This window comes from Vitis riparia, chromosome 7, assembly GCF_004353265.1.
Source record: "Vitis riparia cultivar Riparia Gloire de Montpellier isolate 1030 chromosome 7, EGFV_Vit.rip_1.0, whole genome shotgun sequence".
Classification (NCBI taxonomy): Eukaryota; Viridiplantae; Streptophyta; class Magnoliopsida; order Vitales; family Vitaceae; genus Vitis; species Vitis riparia.
Genome location: NC_048437.1, coordinates 28321324 through 28332376, shown reverse-complemented (window position 1 = coordinate 28332376; position 11053 = coordinate 28321324). Strand labels below are relative to the sequence as shown.

At 35.0% G+C, this 11053-nt stretch overlaps 1 protein-coding gene across 1 annotated transcript; it reads left to right on the top strand.

Annotated features, from left to right (window-relative positions):
* The first annotated feature begins 5174 nt into the window (after positions 1-5174).
* Positions 5175-10380, top strand: LOC117917778 (histone H2AX-like). The gene is made up of 2 exons (XM_034834168.1): positions 5175-9778; positions 10007-10380. The coding sequence occupies exons 1-2, from the start codon at positions 9581-9583 to the stop codon at positions 10220-10222; spliced, it is 414 nt and encodes a 137-aa protein (XP_034690059.1). The 5' UTR covers positions 5175-9580; the 3' UTR covers positions 10223-10380.
* Positions 10381-11053: the final 673 nt, after the last annotated feature.

Below are 11053 nucleotides of genomic sequence, written 5' to 3'. Positions count from 1 at the left end.
ATTCGCAGTGCTTTTCCCTCCCTTTGAAATATGGTGGCATCTTAGAAGAAGATTTCAGAAGATGATGTCATTTAATTGTAGGCAATTCTAGTGTTTACAAGGCTGCTGTTCCTCTTGAAGGAATTGGATAAGGCCATTACCAACCTTATATCTTGAAGGTTGCTATTTTGCAAGGAATAAAGTAAGGCCCTCTCCTAAAAATGGAAGAGATTTGCCTTTTATTGGGAGTAGGTTTTGATGAATGCTTTGGTACAAATCACCCAATAATATTATAACATATTCTAGGAGCTTATTTAAGCCACTATTGCTCCTTATGGCAAATTCAATGTGCCTTGAGACAGTGTAATTTTTTTTATTGTCCTAGGCTGCATTGCCTGTGAGATTAAGATCTTGTAAACGCACATAACCACATACATCAGATCTAAAATAGACCAAGAACCATAATATCGAGTTATTGAAAAACATGAGGAAAGACAAGTTAAAATTGAGCTTATTTTGTTTCCTTCCTTATCAAAGAGGGACCCTTAGGGAGTGGGGCTTATTTATTGAAAAAGGGGGAGTGAGGAGTAAAATGGAAGAGAGATGGGGGGGGGGGGGGGGGGGGGGGGTGGGGGTGGGTTTGGGGGTGGTGTGGGAAGGTCTGGAAAGCCCTCGCTTTATTAATAAAAAGAACCATAATATCGAGTTATTGAAAAACATGAGGAAAGACAAGTTAAAATTGAGCTTATTTTGTTTCCTTCCTTATCAAAGAGGGACCCTTAGGGAGTGGGGCTTATTTATTGAAAAAGGGGGAGTGAGGAGTAAAATGGAAGAGAGGGGGGGGTTTGGGGGTGGTGTGGGAAGGTCTGGAAAGCCCTCGCTTTATTAATAAAAAGAGCATGACAATGAATAAAGATTTTTTTTTTTCGTTTTGGATATAGATGAGGTCAAATGCAAGCAAAATTCAATTATACGTAGTAAGAATATAATTCATTTTATACTTTTATTGTAAATAAATTTGAATTCCTTCATTATTACACTTAAGAGGCCTGTCGAGGGGGGGTACAATGCAGGAGTGAGGTGGGCCAAGTACATGTCTTTTAGCTTCATTCAATGTGTCACTCCACATTGGTAATCCATGCCTCCACTCAAAAACCAATCAAATTCAACTTACATGGTATAAATATATAACGTCCTCTTCCAAAAGCTCACTGCAGACACTTTAAAATAGTGCAGTAGATTTTGTAATTTGGGGTTTTGAATCATGAGTTCTTTAACCAAAGGAGGTAGAGGCAAGCTCAAGGCCTCAAAATTGGTCTCCCAATCACAAAAGGCCAGCCTTCAATTTCCAGTTGGCCAAATTGCCCATTTCCTCAAAAGTCGGCAAGTAATCTGGTCATGTAGTTCCAATGCACCTGTTTATGTATCTGCCTTTCTTGAGTACTTTGCAGTTGAGGTTGCTGTATTATGAGATCACCATGTTGATCATTTCTGCCTTGTTTGGTTGCTTGGTAAAGGGAATGCGGAGAAATTACTAATTCATGGAATGGAGTTTCACTCAATTTTGTTCAATGCAACTACTTTCCTCAATGATAAAACATTGTTGTTGGTTGTTTTGATAAATTGTGGATTTGATACTTAGGGTTATGTGTTCACAGGTTCTCGAACTTTCTGGGAATGTTGCAAGGGGCAATAAGAAAATAGAATTGTTCTGAGGCACATCCAGCTTGCTTCTAGGAATGACGAGGAGTTGAGAAAACTATTGGGGACGGTAATAATTGCAGATGGGAGTGTTTTGCCTAACATTCATCAAAACCTCTTGCTGAATAACACTGGGGAAGGGAAAGGAGAGATTGGATCTGCTTTGTAGGAGTTTCAGGGTTTTCATTGTTTGGAAGTTTAGTTTTTGGAGTTTTAATATGATTAAGGATGAGATCTATTGTGTTATTGGTTTGTCATCTTCTCGATCCTTGGAACCTTAGTTTTGAAAATAAATATGAGATATAGAAAAATATAATACCTCTTTAGACATCTTCTCCATTTGATGCTTTGGTTCCTGATATACATAAAATGTTTTGCTTAAGAACTTTGTGGCTTTTGTTGGGATTTGTAATACCAATATTATTAGTTGATTATGGTATTTTATTTCATGGAAAAAAAAAATAAAGACAATTGAAAATGGCTAATATACTGAATTTTCATGATTTCAATAACCTGGATTATAATCTTCCAGTACATTGTAAACCTTACACGTGATCTGCAGAAATTTGCATTTTGGTGACTTTGGAATGGTGATTTACCATGGCTGTTCTGTTTTCCAATATTTGAGGCTTGTCACTGTCATAGTTATGGATAATGTTGATAGGGAGGTAGGTAATAGGAAGGGATTTTGTGTGCACTATCAGAAATCCTAGGGCGCGTATCAACTTTTTTCCCCTTTTAGGAAATTTGCAGCCTTGATTTTGCCATAAAATTCCTTTCTGGCATCTTAGCACTGTTTCTATTTGATATGTTTGGCTTCTCTCCTTATGTGTATTTGAAATATTTTTACCTTTCACATTGTTATTGCATTGAACCCAAATCATCACCTAGTTAGGCATGTCAAAAGTATTTCTATTATTTGTTACATCACATAGGTGGAGTTATTGGGTAATTTAAATAGTAGCCATATTTTATATTTTAGGATCTTTGTTGTTGTTCTGTTTGCTTTGGATGTTTTTTGCAATATTCTGGCTTCTTGTGGGATGGCCAACATTATGATGGACAATTATTTATATGAATGTGATCTTGTTTAGCCAATATATGTTTTCCTTTTGAATTCACTTCTTTTACATCTGGAGTCAGTAAGAAGTGAGTTGTAAATTTTCTGTTGTTCTAGAAGCGTATTCTATGTTGATATGTGCAATGAATCTTTGTCTGTGAATTGAACTGGTAGTTCATGATTTTGCTTAGATTTTCCATTCATTGTTGGTATTTGAATTTTTTTTTATCCTTTCCTTTTTGGGGTTTTGGTTATATCATGTTAGAAGTGCCTGTTTAAGATTTGTCTTGCATTTGTCCGCAATTCACTTCCTTCCCTTTGTGCAATACAGTGGTATCCATGTTGTGTATCTTAGGTGGTTTACGTTTTTAGGGTGGGGGGTTATGTTGTTCGAGTGTTTGAGCAATTCTGGTTGCTTATGGGCAGGGACTGGATTATAAAAGAATGGTTTATGCTAAGCATGGGGCTAGCTTAAATAAATAATAAAAAAGAAAAAAAAAATTCTCATAGGAATTCATGTTGAATTATTGATTCCCAATTTAAGGTGATTGTTTTGAGGATTTAATTTCTAAGAATGAGAGTGTGATTTAATGTGAAATAGATTAAAATGTTGCTAACAGGGACCTACTAGCCTCCTTTTTTGAGTACGTTGGAGGCCTATCAGCCTTGAGTTGATGTTTTAGGGAATGAATTTTCTTTTACCATTTCTTTACATGCATCACCCCTGCATTTAGATGAATCCTATTCCTTTCAAATGAGTTTCATCTAAAACACACAAGGGATGGAATAGCAAATGCATAAGACAGAAATAGGATGGCGGTACGTAGGTGAAAAGCTAAAAGAAACAAGCTTCTTCTTGAGAAGCTATAAGTGCCAAACCAACATAGACTCCTCTTATTGTAAAATATTTGAATTGTCATAGCTGGATTTTGTACTTTCTGCTATGTATCTTTATTCAAGTATTCTTTTAAGTATTAAAATTAGCTGGGTTTTGTACTTTCTGCTATATATCTTTATTCAAGTATTCTTTTAAGTATTAAATTTATTGTTGTGTAAAAACTTAATGTACTTATAATTGAATTTATTTGGTAACAAATCCCACATCATCATCATTTTTGTTAACATGAAATTAAATACATATCAAATTATGAATTCTTTTACTCTAAATTTAGTTTATATTTATCGGTCGAATAGCTACTTTGATAGCTATTGCATTGGAAGGGTTTAGGAGGAAGCATGATGGTCCAAGCCACTTTAGTGCAAAGTCTAGGCTAGGAAGGTAATGCATTTTTCAAATTCTACTTCTGAAACCAATCAAATTCAACCCACTTATCCTCTATATACCCTCTCCTCTAAGATCTGAACATGACCAAAACAATGGCTCTATTTCCACAATCTAGCATTTCATGGGATCTTCAAACTCAAGCATAGCGGGAGGGGCAAGCCAAGGACTTCAATTTCTTGTTGGCTGCATAGCATGATTCCTGAATGCCAGTTAGTATTCCAAATGAATTACCAGCACTGCTCCTATCTATCTTTTCTTGGTTCTTCATTGGTGGCTGTTCAGGTTGGTACACTGTCGATTATTCTTTTATCTAGTTATGTTGTGTACAGTTGTCCACTGAGTGAAAAAAATGAAGAGAAACTAAAGTTTGTGGTTTAAGGTGGCACTCTGTTGGCCCTAAAGTAACCAGTTTTAGTAGGCCTTTCTTTCCTTTCTTTGCGTTTTTTCAGTAACTTAATATTCTAGTTTTTGTTTTATTATATATCATATATTTGATGTGTGTTGGTGCTTCTAGGTTCTGAACTTATGGGCAACATAGCAAGTGTCAATCAGAAACGTTGCATTGTCTTAGGGCACATTGAGCTTGATGTTAGGAGCAGTGCTCTTGGCAGGTGTCACAATATCAAATGATGGTTTTGAGCCAAAACATTCATCAAACCTGTTGCCAAAGGAGGGTGAGAATAGGGAAGGCAAGATTGGATGTTCATCACAAGAGCTTTAGGGTTGTATCTTTAAAGCTTCTGAGACATTTAAATAACACTGGTGGTGTTCTCTCTGTTCGGGCCTTGTTATTATTACAAAAATATCTTTTGCTTTGGAATTTATTGTCTTGGGTGGGAATAATAAAATCGCTGGCCATCTTCTTCATTATTGTCCTGCTTCTTATTGTAGGTAGAATTTTTTGCTTTGGAATAATGACTTTGGTGTGATATTATTTAGGTAACAAGTTGATGAATTTCATAGGTTCTTGCTTATCTTATTTTGTGCAATAATAAGTATATTGGACATGGTTATGAGAATCTTTGTGGAATCAACTTATAGCTGTTATCAAATTATTTTCCATGGTTCAATTTTTCCCTTTTTAACATGGGAAATTAATGGGTTATTGGAGGACTAGATGCTCTATTAGATGGATCCATATGAATTGCACTGTGCTTTATTGTTTTTGTTCTATGTCCAATACTTGATCTTCTCATTGTCAGTCATTGATCATATTGATTAGGTTTTGGCAAACTGGACAAAAGAACGTCAAGTTTGCTGCTTTGGTATTATCAGGCAAGTTCCTGTTTGGCTTCTCATCTCTTTTTTTATCTGATATATACTCATTGTAGTATTGAGAAGTATCAAAATTCATGAGTTTGTGCGCAAGTATGATTTCTATTTCATGGAAATCCAGGTCAGTTCAGAGAGTTGTCTGATAATCTAAGGGAAGACTTGTATCTATATCTATAATTTATTTTATCATAATAATTGTACTTATGGTGATATTTCAAAAGCAGCCAATATGTAAAGTGTGGGACCTTATTTGCCTTGTCTATCTGCCTGCTGTTGACATCTGTGCAAAACTTCTATATTGTGCAAGTTGCAAACATGTTCAATGGATATATGTTTTCCTTTTCAAACATACCCTTGATGAATAATGAATGCATTCTTCATTTAGGATTTGTATATATAATATGTATAATAAATGGAACTAATCTACTCTTAGAAATCCTCCGAAAAACCCTCTAAATTACGATCTTCCCTTATTTACATAGTCAACTGCTTTAAGTTTACACAAAATTAACAATCAAACAAATTGCTTAAAATCAGGGATCAACCATTCGATTTCAATATTTCCCCTTAAGCTGGTCCAAAAACAGCTTGCCAATCATGGAGTTGAATGTAGGATTCTTAACTCCCTTGGTAAAGATATTATCTAGTTGCAGTTTAGATGAGACAAAAGGAGTGCAAGTTAGTTTGCTATCAATCTTTTCTTTAATGAAATGTCAATCAATCTCAACATGCTCAATCCTGTCACACCGGATTGAGTTGTGATCAATGCTTATAGCGGCCATGTTGTCACAATATAGTCTCATGGGATCTTCAAGATTCACATGTAGTTCCCCCAATAGGCCTTTTAACCACATGAGCTAACAAATTCTAAGTAGCTCAGAACTTAGCCTCAACACTAGATCAAACAACTAATTGTTACTTTTTTGCTTCTCCAAAAAATCAGGTTGTCTCACACAAACATAAAATACCCTGAAGTAGATCTCTTTTTAGTAATAGAACTTGCTTGTATCCATATAAGCTTAAGATGATTATTCTTTGGGAGCATGGAGCCTTTTCCTACTGTTGACTTCAAGTACCTCAAAATTCTCAAGACAGCATTTGTATGACATCCTAAGGAAGAGTGAATGAATTGACTTACCATGCTAACCGCACAAGTTATATCTGGTTTTGTATGGGATAAGATAAATTAACTTCCCAATTTTGGAGATGGAGAATTGTTCATTGTTGGATTTTGTAGAAAACTTAAACTCTGGATGATAAGTTCAAATTCTGTTGTTTTTGTCTAGGTGTTAATGTTGTGTTCCATTTTCTTTTGGTGCCTCTTGTATACTCCTATATACATAAGTTGTGCCCCCTTTTTTTGTTGTTGCTGTTTAATATGTGGTTTTCTTATCAAAAAGAAAAAAGAAAAAAAAGGAAGATAAATTAACTTCCAAATGAGTCTTTGGTATCTCCCTTTGTCAACCAGTATTTCTTTAGTAATGACACTAATTGATGATTTTAATTTTTAAGTGTATCCATTGGTTTCATCCAACATCTTGATTTCATTTAACCAATTGAGGATATACTTCCTTTTGAGTCACATAAATTCCCTTTTTGATCTTGCAACCACAATGCCAAGAAAATGTAAAAGATTTCCTAGATCTTAATTTTGAATTCTATGGCCAACTTTCCCTAAGGCTGGAGGGACTAACATCGACAATTGGAGCCAATAGATGGAAAGGAAAAAAAATGCTATTGAGCACAAGGCTCTAATACCATGAAAATAATAATGATTTCTGAATAATAGTTGTGTATTAACTGGATCCTTTCACAACCTATTTATAATGTTTACAATGGGAAAAAGAACAAGAAACTACTCTATTCTAGGCCTAAAATTACTCAACTAAATCAGCTATTAATTACAGAAAGTAAATCAACTACTAAATTAGCCCCTAAAGAAGTAGATCAGAAAATAAAAGAAGTCAATTGTATAGAAAAATAAACCAAAAAATGATTGCACTGATTCTTCAACATCTTCCTTGGATAAGAAATGTCCCACTATGAAAGGGCATATCGCTCAATCATTGGTTCGGATTGGATGTAGCTTTTCTCCTGGGCAAAATACCTAATATTCAGTAGTTAAGGGTTGAGATTTTGTTGGCCATCATAAATGGAAACTAAATAGAATAATTAACCTAATCCTAAAAATTCTTGTAGAAATCCTCTAAATTACAATCTCCCTAATTATGTTGAGAGTGGAATCTGCATGTATTTGTGTGTGTGTTTTGCAAGAAGGGAGGGGTTTAGGTTGGACTGAGTATAGTTTATGGGCTAAGCCTGGGGTAAGGCTTGAATAAATTGTATAACTGAGTTGTTTCTTCCTAACTTGGTATGATTTGTAGTAAGGATTTATCTTCAAAGGATGGAGATATGAGTTGGTGCAATTGTTCCTTGCTCTCAAAGTAAATGGAAGTTCACATTAAAATGTTGTCAATGGAGACCTATCAACTAGTTGGAACTGATCTTTTATTGAATGGATCTTCTGTTATCCTTTTATGTGATTTAAAAGAGTGTGTATTGGGAGAGGGGAGTGGTTGGGAATGGACTATAAGAATATGGTTCATGGGCTAAGCTTGGGGTTAGGTTTGAATAAATTGTATAATTGAGTTGTTGCTTCCGAACTTGGTATGATTTTTAGGAAGGTTTTGTTTTGAAAGGATTAAGGTATGAGTTAATGCAATTGTTCCTCGCTCTGAAAAGGAAATAAGAAATTACATTAAAATGGTGCCAATGGAGAACTATGAACTAGTTGGAACTGATTTTTAGTAGATGGATCTTCCGTCATCCTTTTATTTGATATGAATTACTCCTACATCTAAAGAAGTCCACTTTCATTTGTTGGATTTCACCTGAAAGGCCTGAGATGAAATACACAACACATAGGACAGATTTAGAAGAGGAAAGGATCCTTTCTCAATGTTACGACCTATTATGTGGAACCTCTCTCATGGGTGTTGTGTGCTTCCTCATAGTTTTGGGTTGAGATAAGGAACTGTGATTCCTTGAGTAAGTGGAAGTCTATGAAATTCTTTGGTTAAATCACCTGCATTGCAAACTGGATTAGAGTGCAGGAATTTGAAATTTTGTCATTTACTTGAGTATTTGGATTAGATTGCCCTTTTGCAACGACACTATGTGTGTGAATTTGATCAGGAAGTCAGAATGATATAATCTTTGCTGTGTGAATGTAATATCATCAAAATGAAGTCATGCTGGGAAATATATCTCTAATATTGCATTAGTTTTGGGTGGGTTCCTATTGAGGGAGGTCTTTTTTGTACATCTTGGGTGGTCATTTTTTTTTGGTTTCAGCTGTAAGGGGGTGAGTTTCTTTCATCTGTACATCTTGGGCTGCTATTTTAACGCCTCTTATTAATACAATACCTTCACTTACTTATCAAAAAATAAAATAAAATAAAAATTGCTTTTTTGATGTGAAGGTAATTCAAATATCTTACTTTCTTATTTATTTACAGAAAATACTTCATTCTGGCCAGCTTTCTGGTTTGTATATCTGTGGGCATGTTCCTTGTTTGAATTTGAACTTGTTCATATGACCAAAATAGGCTTTGATTGTTGTAAATTTAGTTCTTCATTTTGATTATTTGGTTTGGTTGTCAAAGTTTTCATTCAAGATTTTCCAAGTACCAATATATTACAATATTTTGTAAATATCATAAGTTTAAACTATGTGGTGAAGAAGATATCTCCTTGGGAATTATTGTTAACTACCCACCTTACAGTTCTTATTTGAAAGGGGGTTGCCATACTTTGATTTTTGTACTTTCTGCTATATATCCCTATTCATTTTCATATTTTTTTTTGTCTTTCTGTTGCTATTTATAAATTACCTTCCAATTACATAGTTATAATTGGATTGATTCGGTAATGAATCTGATCTTATCTTTATTGATGTAAAATCTAATATAAAATTAAATTATAAACTTTTGTACTCAACATTTAATTATGTTCATTATTCATGAAGTTATTTCCTTTCCTTTAAGTTATTTAATTTGAATTGCTGTAGTGTGGAGCATAATGTTGCAAGTTTGTTTATGTGTGGATCCTAGAATGGGAGGTCCACATATTTTCCAATATTTTATGCGTCAATTCCACGCTGGAGACTCGTGTCACCCTTCCTCAAATTTATCAAAATCAACCTCATTGCATTATATACCATCCTCACTAAAAGCCAGCTCTGCCAAACACTGCTCTGATATTCATAGTCTAGGGTTTCGATGAGTTCTTCAAGTTCAACCAAGGCAGGTAAAGGAAGATCCAGAGCCTCAGCATCCGTCACCTGTTCTCGGAGAGCTGGACTCCAGTTTCCTGTCAGCCGCATCAGCCACTCAATAAAGGATGGAAATTATGCTGAACGTGTCAGCAGGACTGCTCCTGTCTACCTGTCCGCAGTACTCGAATATCTTTCTGCTGAGGTTTGTGTACTGTTAATTTTTTCTTTTTTAAAAAAGAGAAATTTTTTTTGTTTGGTTTCTGAAGATATGAGAGGAAATTAAGCACTTATAGATCTCAGGTTTGAGGTTTCACTTAATTGTGCCTGCAACTATTTTTCCCATGATTGATTCCTTTTCCTCTAGTCTCAAACAAACATTGCTGTTTTCCTTTGTTTTATGGATCTGATGCATATGGTTGTTTGTTTACAGGTTCTTGAACTTGCAGGAAATGTAGCAAAAGATAATCAGAAGGCTCGCATTCTCCCCCGGCATATTGTGCATGCCATGAGGAATGACATAGAATTATGCAGGCTCTTGGAGAATGTCACAATCGCAGATGGTGGTGTTTTGCCAAATATTGATGAAGACTTTCTGCCTGAGGAGGAGAAAGGGAAAGGCAATAGATCTGCTACCGAAGAGCTGTAGGGTTTTTTCTGTATGTAGTTCATTGACCATCTTCTCTGTGTGATGGTCTTGATTTTTATCATAAAATTTTCAATTCTAGACTTTGTGACTTCTGTTGTTATCTATGGTATAAAATTGGTAGCAGATTGTTGAAGTTGATAAATTTTTTATTTGTTCTCTCTCTCTCTCTCCTTTTTTTTGGAAACAGAAATGTAGATTAGAAATTGTTAGCATAGTAGGCATAAATCCATGAACTTGCTTACAAATGTGATTTTAGATTTCATCTTATTATTTCTTGGAAAGCCTAGTCAGCCTCAAAGATTGGTTGATATCCTGATGAAGAGCATCAGAATGTTATTTCTATGACATATTTTATCGTATAGTTGGAATCTGGGGTAATCACATAAGTAGCCAAAGAGTATAGTTTGGGTTCTTTATTTGCCTAGTCTATCTGTTTGCCTTAATCGTTGTGGAAAGACTCGGTGCCTATGTTTTGCCCTGTGGTCCACAATTTCCTATGTAAATTGTGAACAAGTGCCAGTGGATATATGTTTCCTTTTCCAGTTCATGTCTTGTGCATCTTGAATGAACAAGATGGCCAGGGATTAGCTGTTGTTTTTGTAAGATGTTCTGTGTGAATTATGATCATAGTGCTCAACAGTGATGTCAAAAGAAGGGAAACAAGGGAAAATAAGGTACATTTTTGGGTGCTTTTCCATGTCTGATCTTCTCATGAAAGCTTTAACTTTCTTGTTGCACCTTCATTTATCATGGTGACCATTATTTATATTCTTAAATTGTCTTTGGTTGATGAAATTATGAAAGAGTATTTCTGTTTGTAAATTGTGCTAA